Source organism: Eleginops maclovinus, chromosome 8 (assembly GCF_036324505.1).
Source record: "Eleginops maclovinus isolate JMC-PN-2008 ecotype Puerto Natales chromosome 8, JC_Emac_rtc_rv5, whole genome shotgun sequence".
Taxonomy (NCBI): domain Eukaryota; kingdom Metazoa; phylum Chordata; class Actinopteri; order Perciformes; family Eleginopidae; genus Eleginops; species Eleginops maclovinus.
The window spans coordinates 2,811,940-2,829,518 of record NC_086356.1 but is presented as its reverse complement, the minus strand read 5'-3'; the positions used below and the strand labels follow the sequence as shown (position 1 = coordinate 2,829,518).

Below are 17,579 nucleotides of genomic sequence, written 5' to 3'. Positions count from 1 at the left end.
TGTTTTCTGTGGTGTCTGTGTGAGAACGTTTTTATTTTATTTTGAGCAAACCCATTGCGCAATATCACCACCATCTGAGGCCAAGCAATTGAGAAACGATGAGAGTAAAAACAAGTATAGAGAGGAAAGGAAAACCGCGTTAGAAATGTCTGTTTAAAGGCGTCTAGTGGCTTGATGGAAAAATAGAGAAGGAAGCAACGACAACATGAATAACAACTAAAAATACTAAAACTAAAACCAGCATTTAATACTGGTGTAAGCAGACTACGCTTTTTGTTTTGTACCTCATTGATTTATGCTGGTGGTATGAGGTATGAAATGAAACTGGGATTAAATCACTGAAACACAAGCAGAGTTTTGCATATTTTATTGCAAGATTGGTAACATACAGACTATAAAAATAATCTTAATGAAGCACTATATATACACACACACACACACACAGAATACCTGATGCATACTATATCTGCACACTGACACAGTGGTGATCCGACCTTTTTAACTCTCCTGGTATTTCCTTGTAATTTAGAACCTGATCACTTTGACATTAAGTGGTCAGAAGATCCATTGTTTTATTAACATTTGTTCGAACCCAAATGAGATGAAATAAAGAAAGAAAGGAAATGATCGACATCATTTTTGGGGAAAATAAATAACCAGATCTATTTCCTGTAGAGTTGATCCCTAAATATTATACATACATAACATAATGGCCACCAATAGTACTCTGTAATACCAGTGTTTCACCAAGTTTGATCTCTGGATATACATTCCTTTGTTACTATTACATGCATTATTTTGATTCCTATTGTAAACTCAAGCCAAGATACTCCAGCCACGTGTGAGTTCCTCCTGTGTGCAATTTCTGCTTTTAGAGAGCCCAAACTCAAATTAAAGAAAGTGTGTGTTAGTGGACGTTGTTTGCATTGGGTCGTATCATCATGGTCACCTTCTTCAGAGAATAAGCCCCTCCTCTGAACTCGGCCCAATAGACCCCGTCCTGGTAGCGGCTGCGGTAATGCCCCCCCCGGTACCACACGCCGTTCATGTTGGAGTGAGCGCAGGCGTTGTACCACCATCCTCCTTTCTGGTAGTGGGCACAGTTACCTGGAGACACAAGGAAGCAAATCAGACCAAGAGATGATCTAGGATCTGGTTTTCTACAGGTTAGGGTTGGGATGCAACAGTAAAGCTCACGCAAACTCCATCTCGTTTGCAGGTTTATGTGGCGTCTCTGCATCTGGAAATGTCCTTCTTTCCCATGTGGAAGGTGTCATTGCCTCTACAAATTCTGGACAGCATTACAGCAACGCTCACCTGCAAAGTTTTCTGTGTAAACTTTTACCGTGGCTTTGTGTATTTGTCGCAGTTGTGAGGCATGTGCCTTGTTTTTTACTTGACAGTTAAAACCCTGTAAAATCGTGTTGTATTCCACAATAACTAAATATGCACATGTTCTACACATTGTAATATCACAAAAACTAATATTGGAAGGATTTACTCAAATCTGACAAATCCAAATCCAATAAAACAAAGAGATATTTCTTGGTTTTGAGATTTGGAAGTTGTCTGAGTTTATGGCCAGCCGGCGGGACCTATAAACACGTTTACTACCCAACAGCAATGTGAGGCTGAACAAAAGGACCTTTTGAATATTTCAATGTAGTCTTTTTAGGATAGCTTAAAAGGATGTTGTACTATTACAGCCGGGGGCCTTACAGGGTTAACCCTTACACCTGTAGCACCTTCTCCTTAAGTAAGACACGATTTGATTCAGTGTTTCAGAGAAAGGTGGAAAGGAATAGTCCAGTGATTAACATTTTGTACATCCTCAATTTAAAATACAGCAATCTTATGCACTTTTGCAAGAATATGAAGAAGCTTCTCTGTGCATAGAGTTTACCTCACAATCATTCTGTCTGGACTTTCTCTCTTTAAAGGACTAAAACATGTTTGCTGTAAAATGGATTTGACGGTGGAGAGCATGTGCTTTATTTTTTACTGGCCCTACTCGCCTTTACCTTAAGTAAGACTTTATCAGATTTAGTGTTTTAGAGAAAGGTGGAAAAGGAATTGTCCAATGCATGGTCTACCAGAGGAACATTGTGTACATCTTTTAACTTTTGGAAGAATATGAAGAGGTCACTAAGCTTCTTTGTGCATAGAATTTTACGCAGATCTCTCCTGATCATTCTGTCTGTACTTTCTTTCTTTAAAGGAAAGAGCAAAGGAAGACTTTTGTTCGTCTTATATTTTAGTATACCCTATTTTCCTCTGCAGGAGACCTATTCTAGGACCTATGGTGGCAGCTAACACCCTCAAAAGAGCGGTATAATAAAGGGCAGAGGTGCATCATCTTGCCATTGTGTGACATATACTGTACGTAAAGTATGTGGCACGAAATATTTTGGAGACTGAGCGATGCATTCAAGCAGATATCGGAACTTCGTCAAGAAAAAGCACATGATTTCCTCCTCCAGGACTTCCTTCCCCTCACCTGTGTAGGCGTCATTGTCCTTGTCCAGTGTGGTGAACTGCTTGCCATTGTGCCAGGTGAGGGAGTCTCCAGCGTTGCCTTGGTACCGGCCCACCCGCAGCCGATAGGAGTCGGCCTCGGACTCGACGCGAAGCTGGCGTACTCGGCGAAGGTCTTGCGTCCGCTCCAATCCTCCAGCGTCACCAGCAGCTTGTATGTGGCCTGGTCAGTCAGCCAGTAAATGTTCTCCAGACCCAACCAGTACTCCCCATCGATGTTTCCGAACCCTTGCTGTCACAAGAGACACACGTTGAATTAGCTTTGTGTAAGCCAACGATTTTTAACCAGAGATGGAACAAATTACGCACGTCCTTCACTCAAGTAAAAGTACAGATACTAACACATGATTTAATAGGAAATGCCGAAGCAGTTCCCTTATTTTAATTAATTTATGTTGGATGTCCATGTTCGTTAAAAGCCTGGTCATGATGTAAGAGGGAGAGTTGATGTATCCCTGTGTCTGAATCACTGCTTTCACTTACATCACACATGGGTTCAATCAGGAGGGATTCGTCGTCCGTGCCAAATGTGAGCGTGCAATTGGCCTAAAGAGCCTTGTTGACTCATTCATGGCGGGGGGGTTGGTGGACATCTTGGAAGTGCTCCTCTGGGGTTTTTGGCTCGAAAAGTGATGAGAAAATTGTCCATTTTGGGATTTTCAACCAGACGAAGTTGATCTTTGTCAGTTAAATGTTTCACCACTATTTATGTAATGGCGGGTTTCAGAGGAGCTGCTTTGGAAACACAGCGAGGTTGTGTCCTTGTCTGCTATTATGAGAGCATGATTTATTCATTTCAGCTTGTATAGTTGATTTAGTTGAGTTTGTGTATGGATTACTCACATCTTCCACAAGGAATGATCCAGACTGAGGTGTGGATTGAACGACATTTTGATGGATTGTATAAATTGTAGTGGTTTTCATTGTTTTAAATCCTACTGACGTTGGTGATCCCCCTACTGTTTCCATACCATGATGTCATCGTTTCACTGAAGTATCTCAGAAACCACATGATGGATTGGGCACTTTACTTTGTGCAGATAATCATGTTTTGGGTTTGGTTTCTCAGGGGATGAATCATCGTGATCCTCTGATGTTTCGGCTGTTAAACCCAATGAATTTATATCAACTTTTGGAAGAATTCAGACACTCAATGTTGCCCTGAATTGTAAGACTTTGGGAATCCCATTACGTTTCATCAAGCCCAAGCATGAGGTCAACTTTTTATTTACTTTGGTCAAATACATTGGTTTATAACCTTTGGAATTCAACGTCATTACCATCAACCCAAGCTATTCTAATACGGTTTTGAGCTAATTAGCCATTAAGCATGCTAACACGCTACACTAAGATGGTGAACACTGCACATCTGGATGTTAGTATTGTCTTTATGTGCAAGTTAGCACGCTGACATTAGCTCAACCACGTAGCCAGCACCCATCCTCACATGCATCCTCACACGTAGCCTCACACGTAGCCTCACACGCATCCTCACATGCATCCTCACATGCATCCTCACATGCATACTCACATGCATACTCACATGCATCCTCACACGTAGCCTCACACATAGCCTCACATGCATCCTCACACGTAGCCTCACATGCATCCTCACACGCATCCTCACACATAGCCTCAGATGCATCCTCACATGCATCCTCACACGTAGCCTCACACGCATCCTCACATGCATCCTCTCACACATAGCCTCACATGCATCCTCACACGCATCCTCACACGTAGCCTCACATGCATCCTCACACGCATCCTCACACATAGCCTCAGATGCATCCTCACATGCATCCTCAGATGCATCCTCACATGCATCCTCAGACGTAGCCTCACATGCATCCTCACACGCATCCTCACACCTAGCCTCACATGCAGCCTCACATGAATCCTTACACGTAGCCTCACATGTATCCTCACACGCATCCTCACATGCAGCCTCACATGCATCCTCACATGCATCCTCACATGCAGCCTTACACGTAGCCTCACACGCATCCTCACATGCATCCTCACATGCAGCCTCACATGCATCCTCACACACATCCTCACACACATCCTCACATGTATCCTCACATGCATCCTCACATGCATCCTTACACGTAGCCTCACACGCATCCTCACATGCATCCTTACACATAGCCTCACATGCATCCTCACACGCATCCTCACATGCACCTCACATGCATCCTTACACGTAGCCTCACATGCAGCCTCACACGCATCCTCACACGCATCCTCACATGCATCCTCACAATGCAGCCTCACACGCATCCTCACATGCATCCTCACATGCATCCTCACACGCATCCTCACACGCATCCTCACATGCATCCTCACAATGCAGCCTCACACGCATCCTCACACGCATCCTCACACGCATCCTCACACGCATCCTCACACGCATCCTCACATGCATCCTCACATGCATCCTCACATGCATCCTCACACGCATCCTCACACGCATCCTCACACGCATCCTCACATGCATCCTCACATGCATCCTCACATGCGTCTTCACATGCAGCCTCACATGGCTGCTAGCATGGCTGTAGGCTCTTAGTCTTGTGCAGAACCTTTGGTCCTAAGATGATTGTTGTACCTTGTACGTCTCCCAGTTTCTAAAGAAGTTCACAGAGCCGTCCTGACGCCTCTGAATGATCGTCCAGCCACCAGGGTCCCGTCTCTGGTCGCATGAAACCTGCATCAGTCGATTGGTCTTGTCTGGTTTCAGGAGGTACATGCCGCTGTTTGTGTACCCGCTGTTCAGCGCTTCTAGGCAGTCTTTGAAGGGACCTGCTGGACAGACAATACGCTGACTAAATATCCTGCATGTTGATGTACTGGACTGGAATTCATTTGACTAGCATGCTATTGTCATCATTATTATAATTCAAACAACCTGTGAGAGAAGAGACACGGCTAAATGAAATAGAACATGTTCGTGCAACTGGAAAATTAACGTCACTGCTGACCATGTGTTATTGATGCCAAATGTTACCATTTCTTTCCAGTGTCTGTGATGCTGGCACCAGTGAACCACACTGGGATCAATACTGCACTGTGTTGCTTGGTACGATACTCGTATTAAACCTCATTTCGTTATGAACAGTGGTTACTGGTTTCATGGGGCTGTACCGTATGCTGCAGTAAGCCAACACTCTTTGGCTTCTGAGGTGAATATTGTCTCCTTTAAACAGAGAGGGACAATCCAAAAACACGAGTAACTTGTCAATAAAGCCCATCCTGCGAGTCCTGCTGAGGGACTGAAGTCAGATGTGATGATTGCATTAAATCTGCTACCAAAACTTTCGGGACAGTGCCAGACATAAAACAGACTTTTCCAGTGCAGATCTTTTTAAAAACGTGTCAAAGAAGATGGAAATTGTTTTTGGTGTGCTCAGACTCCAAGTGGGTTGTGTCATTAGCATCATTATGGGATCTTGTAAATCACTTGCAGCTGCAGTCTTCCGTCAGAAAGGCATCTGTAATTTTCTGTAAGCATGTTGTCATGGAGCTTTATCACTGCAGGAAAATGATAAGTGGACGGCGTTTATACGGCTCATTTTATAGCCTTAGAAACCAATCAAACTGTTTTACAACACACACACACACTCATATACTGGGGACAGAGGCTACCACACAGCTGCTTATCAGCAACAATCACATGCACATTATTGGAGTTCAATCTGGGGTTTTATATCTTCTCACATATTTATCTTTCATTTCAATAAGCAGAATTGTATTTCACTGTACAGCGTTCAATTTCACGCTCTTATTTCGAGCTCATTTGATTATATTTTAGTTTATAGTTGACTTCTTCTGCATTACTTGCACATTAGTCTTGCAGCATTCTCTTATTCGGTTTCTTGCACTATTTTATTGGGTTTTATTTGTTTATTGCTGTTTTTATATGTATTTATGTTTCATTGTTGGAAGAGCCTTTGAATTAAGAATTTTCTCAAGGACACGTTGTCATTTAGAGATGGGGCTTAGATTGAGTGTCTGTAGATCAGGTTATTTATATTTATTTTATATATTTTTGTTCGTGACAACTCTGGTCTTTTTAATATTTGTGTTATTCCTATCATTAATTTCATTATTTGTATTGTTGTTTTATTTATTTCATTTATAGATTTTAATTTATTTTATTTATACATTTTGTCTTTTATTTTTCTGAAAGGGATCATTATTTATTTGATTGTATTTTCTTTTACTTATACCTTTAACCTCCTTTTTTCCCTGGAATTGTTATATTTTGTTGTGCAAAAAATTCTAACGTTTGACCTGAAGTGAACTTCTCGTATTTTGTTTTAATTTTGTGATTTGTGATGAGCTTTATTTGTGTGATCTACTTACCAGCGGGCTCACTTGTAAAGCTGTAGGCAGCACTTGGCATTGTGGGTAGTGGCGGCGGTATCGCTTTGGTGTTCTGGTCACTCTGAATCTCGTTAGTCATGCGGTTGATGGTATGGCGGGTGTAGGTGGTCTGTGGGTGGTAGGGTCTGTATCCTCCAGCAGAGAGCTCAGGCATGTGCAGAGGGGGCTGCGGGACCACAGGAGGCTGTGGGTAGACCGGGCGGATCCGGTCCTGCACCACACCGTACGAGTGTCCCCCACGCTTGCAGTGCTTCTCCAGCTGCAGCAGGAGAGCGCTCTGGTTGTTGGCGAGGGCCGACAGGTGCTGGTACTTGTGCTCCAGGTCGCTGTAGCGCATGGTGAGCTGTCCCATCTGGTTGGTGTGGTTGAGCACCCGGGTCTCCAGCTGCGATGCCTCCAGGGCGTTGTCTCGTTTGCGGATAATCTCGTGCAGCAGCTGCATGTAGAGCTGCGTCACTCTGGAGTTCATGTTGCGGCTCTCCTTGCGCAGGAGTTTGACTTCATTCACCACCCCACCGTCCACCTGCACCAGCTGCTGCAGAGCTTCGATCTGTCGTCGGTGCTTCTGAAGCTCAGAGTTGAGCAGCTCCAGCTCCTGCTTATTGACCCGGTTCTCCAGCAAAGCCTCGGGCTCCTTGGAGTTCACACAGATGGCCCCGGTGCTTTTCTGCTGGGGGACGATAAAAGTGTAGGAACATTTGTCCGTTTGGGAAAGGCTGTGGTCAAAGACGGCACGTTTCTGCCGCTTTTGAGCGTGGATAAACTCTCTCTCCAGGATCTCATCGCTGCTCTCCATTTCCTGAGTGCCTCCCTGGAGAGAGGACTTGGGTCCGGAGAGCAACAGGAGCCCCAGCAAAACCCCCACAGGGAGAATCATAGCACAGTCCTGCTGCACCGAGCCAAGATGATTTCTGGAACAGAGTGGGAAGAGTAAATGTCATCTCCCACTGGATTAGCTAAAGAAAAACATTCAGTTCATGGGAAAATCGACTGTTATATTGGGCATGATTACAATATCAGAGCCGTGATTGGCTTATAATGATCGTATCAGTATCGGCCCTGGAATAACTTTATTGTTTCCATACAGTCACTTGGTTAATATCACACAATTTGCTTCACTAATTGTCACTATTTTAAGTCGATAATGCTGCAATCATTAGTTTCGCAGCACATTTTCCAGTCCTTTTTAGGATGCTTGGAAACTCATGAAGATTGGCATACACTTCAGAGCTGAATGATTTCACATCATTGAGAAAGAAAGCATCGCAAATTATGCATGCTCCTGTATTGTCAAATAGTTGGATCAGACATTTTGCAAAATAGGAAATGTTTTGCATACAGTAAAAACTATTAATGCCACTGCAGATTCACCATTTGACCAATAGGAACACCTTTTGAAAAACCTTAAATCCCATGTATTTCATATCCAATGAGTGTCTCAGAGGCTAAGATTCAAACGGATAGAGTGTCCAAACTTTTTTCACTGAGGGCCACACAGAAAAACATACAAAGGTCTGGGCCCCTCACTAGAGGAGAGGTAAGTTGCCTCATTAGTTAAGTTAGCAAATACAGCTAAATTATTCTTGATAAACAAAACAAAAGCCTACATCACAGCTGTCCGTAGGGTTTCATTTATATGAAGTGGTGGCAGCTCATTCCTTCAAACAGACGCCTCAGTTTGCTTATGATAAGGGAAAAGGGAAGGCTATATTTCAGGCTTGCTATGCAAATAAGTTATTGGGCTTTTTTTTTATCAACTAAGATTGGTTAGAACATTTGATTGACTGAATTGATTTAAAAAATGGGGCTTATGGCCATCTGCACCGTACGCCGGCGACCCGGGTTCGATTCCCGACCCGTGGTCCTTTCCGGATCCCACCCCGACTCTCTCTCCCATTTTCCTGTCACTCTCCTATCTGATTAAAGGCAAAAAGCCCCCAAAAAATAACTTGAAAACAAATGACATCTGTGTAATATTTGTTTGTGTATGTATTCAAGAAGTACAATAAGTTTCATGTCTGGGACATATCCCATTATGCTTTCAGAATTTGCTGAGGGCCGATTAGAAATGGACAACAGTTCCTCAGCTTGACCCCGGGCCATAGTTTGGACACCCCTGGTTTTGAGGGTCAGTCTTCTGAAGTGAGCCTAGATTGTAGTGAGGCTGCTTTGTAACTGAATTCAATCCATGCACGGGAATAAATCAGCTCTGAAGGATGTAAGGGAGGCTGTGGCGCAGTGGGAGAGTGGGGATTGCCCCAGCATTGAGTGTATGTCGCTTTGGATAAAGGCGTCCAACAAGTGAAATGTTTCTCGATTTTCTGAGTGTGAACATACGGAAATGTATTTATTTGTAATAAGTGACGTCCACTTTAATCAACAGTTACATTACACCGTCCAACTCCTCACCCCAGGTTCTTCCAACTGAATTTCCTACAAGTCCATGAAGCCAATTACCCGATAAACAACTTGACCGCACATCCAAAGTCTGCATAGCGCAGCTCCGACGTATCATCCCAACACGATGTCACAAGTGCTCAAGCCAAGTTTGGATTCGAGCATTTATGTGTGAAACGACACATCTGCAACAGCTCAGGCGATGAGAGGTTCTGCGTCGTGTCACGCTTTCTTTCATGTCTTGCTTTGTACGGAACATGACATCAAGACATCCACCGGGCCCTGAGAAACCGCACATGACACTTCAGATCCAGCGTTAAAAGTGTGTTTATACTGCTAAAGGCTGGATTTTAAATCCATGTAGGGATGATAGCAGAGGTGTAAAGTAACACAATCGACTTAAGTTCAATCTTAAGGTACTTGTACTTTACTTGAGTATTTACATTTTATACTACGGTGTACTTTTACTCCACTCCATGTATTTAATCCCTTTAGTTGCTAGGCAGATTAGGATGAATGATGGTAAATATAATCTCCCTTAAATCAGACTGTAGTTCACCTGCAGTAAATCCAGCAGCTACCCTGCAGTATACAAAGCCATTCAAACTAGCTGCACCTTTACCAGCTCTGAGAACACTTTAATGATCAATCATTATAAAACATATCAGAGATATTATTCTGAAATGGACCAATCAGACAATGACTACTTTTACTGTCGCTACTTTAAGTACATTTAGAGGAGAGTACTTTCTACTTTCACTGGAGGAACATTTAGAATACTTTCACTGTGACAGAGTATTCCTACACTCTGGTACTTGTACTTTACTCAAGTACAAGACCTGAGTACTTCTACTTTACTCAAGTACAAGATCTGAGTACTTCTACTTTACTCAAGTACAAGATCTGAGTACTTCTACTTTTACTCAAGTACAAGACCTGAGTACTTCTACTTTACTCAAGTACAAGATCTGAGTACTTCTACTTTACTCAAGAACAAGATCTGAGTACTTCTATTTTTACTAAAGTACAAGATCTGAGTACTTCTACTTTTACTAAAGTACAAGATCTGAGTACTTCTACTTTTACTCAAGTAGAAGATCTGAGTACTAATACTTTTACTCAAGTACAAGATCTGAGTACTTCTACTTTACTCAAGTACAAGATCTGAGTACTTCTACTTTTACTCAAGTAGAAGATCTGAGTACTTCTACTTTTACTCAAGTACAAGATCTGAGTACTTCTACTTTTACTCGTGCACCAGATCTGAGTACTCCTTAACCTCTGGATGATAGTGAGGTCTCTCCAGGTCCGCAGTGTGCCAGGGCATCTGTTGGATCTGAGGTCAGTGGGAGCTGCAGCAGCCGGCCCATAAAGAGCGTCCAGACCCCGATCACCATCTGTCAGTTTGACTTGTAAAAGGTGTCAGGACAAACTGAGCTCTGAGTACGACCTCACAGTCAATCAGCAGCAACAACAGTGATAAATGAGTTTGTCACGCATGCTTTATCCCTCCCTGTCTTTGCCCCTGTGTCTTATTCTGGCACTCACTCTCACTCTCACACACACACACACACACACACACCCTGCAGGAACAGTTGCCGGTGCTTCCAGCTCGTCTATGCGTCTGGACGCTCAGGCTCTTTAAACCACAGGGGGGGGAGGGGGGGACACACCAGGCTATCCTCACTCTGCACATTTGCTTTGGCCGACTTAAAGGAGTAGCTGCTGAGATTATGGCAGTTCATCATCGGTCTCCGGAGGCGTCGCTTCATGAGCCTCTGACTGTTCTGCCTCAACGTGATGCTTCATGTAGCTGAAACGCTTCACTCTTTGATCCGTCACACCCGTACACACCATCAGTGTTTCTGACATGGCTCAGTGTTAGTCTTTGCATATGTGCACGATTTAAGATAAGACTCCACTGATTATAATTTGGGATTTCTTTTCGTCACAGCAGCATGTAAATAAGGCATTATGTGAAGATGAATTTATATTAATGTCTTAAACATCTCAGAATATAAAATAAAACAGAACTCAATAGTAATATATATTCATATTAACAGTGGAAGATGTATATCTGAAGACTATCTGTCAAATAGACACTATGAAGGGCCGATTACAGCTCTCAAAAACCAGAAGTAGGATATTTTTACATTAAATCTGTCGTCTAAATGTAAAGAAAGTTGATATTTACACAGATCAACACAATCCTGAGTTTACACAGCGTACAAGCAAGAGGGATTTTGATTACGAGCGTAGGGTTTTAGTGTAAACCTTGATATGATGACTGGTATAAATCACATTTACATAGCGCTTTTTATGGAACTCAAAGACGCTTTACATATTGCCCTATCAAAACTATGCAGACAGATCATTTATTAATTCATACTTGGGTTAAAAACAAAGCAGAGGTTAAAACAAGAAGAAGAAGGTGGGGGTTAGGTGGGGTAACGCATTAACTGAAGTTGAGGCGTGCAGCACTTGTGGTCAAATGTGCTTTACTTCTATATTGGTGTGTAATTGAAAAGTGATTATGCAAAAAGTAAAATATCTGATACTTTTACATTAATTACGATCTGATACTCTGTCAGTCTGCACATCACTTTACCGTGTATTATATATCCCAGAATAGTCCCGGAAAACCCAGAAATGTTGAGTACTCCAAAGTTTTATGTTAGAAATGTATAGTACGGGTTAGCACATAGAAGCTGCTGGATGCTAACTTGCATATGTTGGGCATTTAGCATAACATGCATTAATTAAAAATGAAAAGCATTAAAGCTTGTGTGACGATTTGAGCAATTTTGAGCCAAAAATGCATCAAAATCAGTACAAATATTGGCATTTTATGATTAAAAACTGCAATTTCTGATACTGAAAATGTCAGAAATGGATCCAGCATCCTCAATTACTCCCCTAAAACACTCCCAAGTTGTCCAAGCCATTTTATAACTATTGTCCATATAGGCTGTAATGCTAATGAACGCAAGTTATGCTAATGACGTTTCTATAAGCTGGGGACCCGTGTTATACATTTCTATCATAACACTTTGGGGAACTCTCCGATTCTAGACTCTAAGAGGAATCTAAGAGCTGCAACTAGACTAGAAGCTTTGGAGTATGTGTTGATTAAAGTCCACCTAAAGGAATATTAAAGGTTCCCTGTGGAGATTTTGACCTCAAGTCGAGCTATGGAGCATTTCCAGACATGTAGGTTCATGTTTTGTTTGTCTCCTGTACACCCAAGACGACACACATGCACAATCGAATGGCTCATTACAATGGTTCCAAGTTACTGATCTACACTCGAACGGTGACAAAGCTCAAAGAGTCATTGATGAGAGGAGGTGACTGTACGTTTATCTTCCTACATCGCTCCTCAGGCAGAACTTTAGAGCAATTTGAAATCTGTCAGGCAGTCTTCATGACATGCAAGACATCTCGAATGTTTCCGAGCAATAAGACTCCTGGTTTAAACACAATACATGCATTTAAAGATGGATTAAGAGAAGATAAAAACAAGCTGTGATACTCTTAAGGATAACTTCTCCACTCACCTGCACTTGTCTCTGTTTCCTTCAACCCCCTGCCTTTCTGTAACTCCCAATTCCTCAGCAGTCAGTCATTCCTCATGTCCTCTGCGTTTCTCCGGTTGTTCAGTCAGTGGAACTTTTTCCCATTATTCCCCTTGGCCTGCTGTCAGTATCCCTATCTTCACATGGAAAATGTTAAGCCCTGATGTCTCTGTACACAGGAGCCCAAGTGTCCAATCAACGAGCAGCCAGAGCTTTTTCCCGCTGCGACTTCATTCATCGGCACTGTGGTCATGTGATGAGTCATCAGAGCTCACGCCTGTTTACTCACTTTTAAAAAAAAGAGAGAGAGAGAGAGAGAGAGACTGGACCTCCCTCTGTCATCCTGCCATGAGTTATTCAGCAGGGAGCCACGGCCACGCCCCTTTTCTCCTCCCGCTTGGAGACTGAGAAGCCCCCCCACATTAAACCCTTGTCCCCTGCAGCCCCCCCCCCCCGCGTCTCTCAGTCGTACTTTTTTCCACTTCTTTCCCGGCAAGCCCATGACTCCTCGGTCTGTGGTGTGTGTGTTGCAGTTAGGTCAGGGTTTTGGAGCATGTCGATTTTGATCTAATTGTGCCTGATTTTCCCTCTGGATTAAATCATATAAATAAATAAAGAATGTTTTTGTCTGTGAAAAAGAAACGGGCCTTTCTGGTGTTGCTAGGAGACCAGCTGTCAACATCTATGTTTGCTCCTTTAAAACAGAACAGGGTATTGTGTTTATCCCCGTCATGCTTTGATGTCCTCGAAGCCTCGCAGTTTTCCAGCAATCCAATCTTTCCATCCTTTTACAATTGCTTGTGTGTGTGTGTGTGTGTGTGTGTGTGTGTGTGTGTGTGTGTGTGTGATCCCTCGCCCCCGCTGCTTGGACCACACCTCTCTTTACACTTCATTTCACTTTGTTCTCACTCAGCTACACACCTGCAACGTTTGTAATTGAGTGCTGCACAGTACCAACAGGGTCGCCGGGCAAAAAATCTACACACACACACATATACACTGATGGGTACACACACACACATACATACACCCTGACACATACATCGACACAAAGAGATGCACACTGTCAGACACACACACACTCACACGAGCAAAGCAACACTCATGTGCAAACGCATATAACTACGCACACACACCTACAGTATACCAACAAACACACTGACAGGTATATAAGCTATACAAAAACTCACACAGAGGCTAACTGACTCACAAACACACTGTCACGCACACAACCATGCAACACACACACTCAGGCGCTCGTACACACACACACACACACAACACACACACACACAGGTAAACACACACACACACACACACACACACACACAGGTAAACACACACACACACACAAACACACACACAGACACAACCATACAACACACACACTCAGACGCTCGTACACACACACACACACACACACACACACACAGGTAAACACACACACACACAGGTAAACACACACACACACAAACACACACACAGACACAACCATACAACACACACACTCAGACGCTCGTACACACACACACAAACGCACACACAGACACAACCATACAACACACACACTCAGACGCTCGTACACACACACACAAACACACACACACACACACACACACACACACACACAGGTAAACACATACACACACACACACACACACACTCTTATTCCCTGTTGTCTCCCATGTCTTTGATCTCTGCACGCGGAGATGTTTATCAGAGAGAGAGCGAGGCACCGTCTCTTCACACACGTTGCCAAAAGCAGAGGTGGAGTCGGCATAGCGTTTGTTATGTTGCCACGGAAACTAACGCTGGTTGCGTAACACCTGACAAACCCTTTCACCAAATACTCAGTGACTTAATTGTTTAAAATTGCACGGGATTTTATGTTTGTGTTTTTGTCCATGGATTACAAACAAGAGCGGTTGAATAGGAGGGGAAGGTGTGTAGAGATTCTGAGGAAATCTGCACGTCATGCAGTCCCTGCATCCTCTGCTTCCTTTATGAAGGAGGACATGTCCCAGCCTGCGTCTCCTCTTCTGTTTATGCACACAGCCGGGCCTCGTCGTGGCCCACAGGCAGCAGGTAGTCAGGAAAACAGAACACACTCCGGGACAGAGACGTGACTGTCTTTGACCGCTGGAGCAATGCATTACTCTCCTAAACAGATGGTGCTTGGATGGCGTTTCGGGAGTCTTCAGGAAGTGATGCATTTCACATTTGCTCGGAATTAGTACGAGGAGAAATGCCACGACTGAAAGACACTCACCAGACTTTCCAATCAGAGAGATTTGATTCAAATCAGTGTGGAATGTCAAAAGGACAATGTCATCCACAAATATGTTCAGGAATAAAGAGCAATACATCTGAAGGGTTAAAAAAAGCACAGGAAGCAGCTTGCTGTATGAAGCATAAACTAGGCTTCAAACTGACAAATAATCGAAGGAGGCACCAAAGAATTTCAACACTGCTTTTCCATGGAGCTGGATCCCGATTCTTAAACACTTTTATCGGGTTTCCACTGCAAAGGCGCCAGATTCCGGCCTTAAAACTTGGGACAAAATGGCAATTAACTCACTACCCAGCAAGCATCAAACTCAGTATTAAAGTGAGCAACATCGACTCACGGAGAGTCTAAAGTTATCTGAATTTAATCTGGCTTTGTACGTCGAAAAGCAACATGAGCTCAGCTTCGCCCCGGTCTGTCGTTGTTGTCATTGTGAGGAAAATGAGTCGTGGCGTTGCTTGGAAAGGCAGCGACTTAAACGGCGACGATGTGGCGACTTTCAGTCTCTACTTAGTGGAAAAGCAAATGGGATCTTGTCTAACCTCCAAACCAAAGCTAACCCTACAAAGGAACTCAAACCAAGCTAATTTATGTGGAAAAGGGGTAAACGTTTGCCTGTTTTAGTTAAAGGATCCTCCTCTTGTGTGAAGCAGCTGTTTTGTTTACTGAGTGACTGTCTTAATGTGTAAGGGTTTGATGGACACACGGAACTTTAAGTAAATGGATCAACAGATTTCACATAACTGGATTAGTTGAAAGCAATGATATGAAGTTGAATCTACTATTGTTGCTTTCAACTAACCTAATCCATCCATCTTCTACCACTTATCCGAGTCGGGTGGTGGAGGTAGCAGCTCCCGCAGAGAGCCCCATACACTTTAGCTTTGATTACGCAACGCATTCGCTGTGGCATCGTTTCCACGAGCTTCTTCAATGTCACAACATTTATTTCTGTCTTGCATTATTTTCACCAAGATCTTGTCTTGATGACGGGAGATTTGGAGCACTGCGCAAAGTCTTCTCCAGCACACCCCAAAGACTCTCAATGGGGTTCAGGTCTGGACTCTGTGGGGGCCAATCCATGTGTGAAAATGATGTCTCATGCTCCCTGAACCACTCTTTCGCAATTTGAGCCCGATGGATCCTGGCATCCTTCCCATCAGGGAAGAAGAAATCCATGGATGGAATAACCTGGTCCTTCAGTATATTCAGGGAGTCAGCTGACCTCATTCTTAGGGCACATTGCTGAACCTAGACCAGACCAACTGCAGCAACCTCAGATCATAGCGCTGCCCCCCAGAGGCAGGCTTTCTTTTGGCCGAGCAGTATCTAATCCCTCCACCTGTTCCTCAGTCTGCCCTTCGGTCTCCTCCTAGCTGGACGTGCCTGGAACACCTCCCCAGTAAGGAAGCCCAGGTGGCATCCTTACCTCTCTACGGGAAGGAGCAGCGGTTCCACTGGCTGAATTTCTCACCTTATCCTTACGGGAGAGGCCAGCCACCCTCCGGAGAAAACCCATTTGAGCCGCTTGTATCTGCGATCTTGTTCTTTCGGTCATGTTAACCGAGTCAAAGTCAAGTCAAAGTCAACTTTATTGTCAATCTTTCAATGTGTGTGTACAGAAAGAAAGATCGAAATGCTGTTTCTCACAGTCCCGAGGTATTATGAGGTGATATGTGAAATCTGTTGACATAATGCATGTAATGAAAGTCAGAGTTGGTGATCTGACTCTTGAGCGTCAGAGAGGAAGTCAAGCTCTGCAGACGGAGCCCAGCTGAGACGCATTACACACCGCGCTCGTTTCTGTTGGGATGACATCATCCGTAAATATTTGCAATACACTTGGTGTCTCGTGATATGCAGATGTGATAATTAAGCCGGAGCTGCCAGAACAGCTGATATCATGGACAGCCAATATATCTCAGTGGAGTCAGGGTGCCACATGGAGGGGAGTGCAACAGGCAGTGGAAAGATTAAGGAAAGATTAGCCGTTTCAAGCAACATGTTGTCTACGTCGGTGTGTGAAAGCATGTTTTAATTGGCGCTCTTTTTTACGTCTTTGTTTTTACAATTACAGTTATTTTGCTCTCGTTTTATTCCTTCAATCATTTCTGGGCAGCTTAAATGTTTTGAAATGAAGTCAAACCCTGCCTGAGGTGCTACCCAATATTTCCACAATGGTTTCCATCTCATCAGTTGAGCCTGTACAGTTTTACATGTTGGCACGTCTTGTAAACTTTGTGTTCGATCGTTAATGATGAAGGCTCGCTCTGTTTTTTCACCTGCTACACTCAGGGGCGTCTCCAGCATAAATTCCAGACACTTGAATAAAGTTGTCTGGCTGGATGATTGATTTTGGTCATAAAAAACCCTCACCTGCACATCACGGACATGTT

The 17,579-nt window shown here is 43.5% G+C and overlaps 2 protein-coding genes across 2 annotated transcripts in view; one reads left to right on the top strand and one right to left on the bottom strand.

Annotated features, from left to right (window-relative positions):
• The window catches only part of LOC134868445 (ras-specific guanine nucleotide-releasing factor RalGPS1-like), a 44,651-nt gene that overhangs the window by 9,845 nt on the left and 17,227 nt on the right, over nt 1–17,579 (top strand). The window lies entirely within an intron of this gene.
• Nucleotides 351–13,172, bottom strand: LOC134868446 (angiopoietin-related protein 2-like). Its single transcript, XM_063889584.1, is given in 6 exon segments — nt 351–1,107; nt 2,498–2,626; nt 2,629–2,767; nt 5,147–5,340; nt 6,904–7,835; nt 12,879–13,172. Coding segments are annotated over 5 exon segments (1,560 nt in total). The 5' UTR covers nt 7,802–7,835; nt 12,879–13,172; the 3' UTR covers nt 351–907.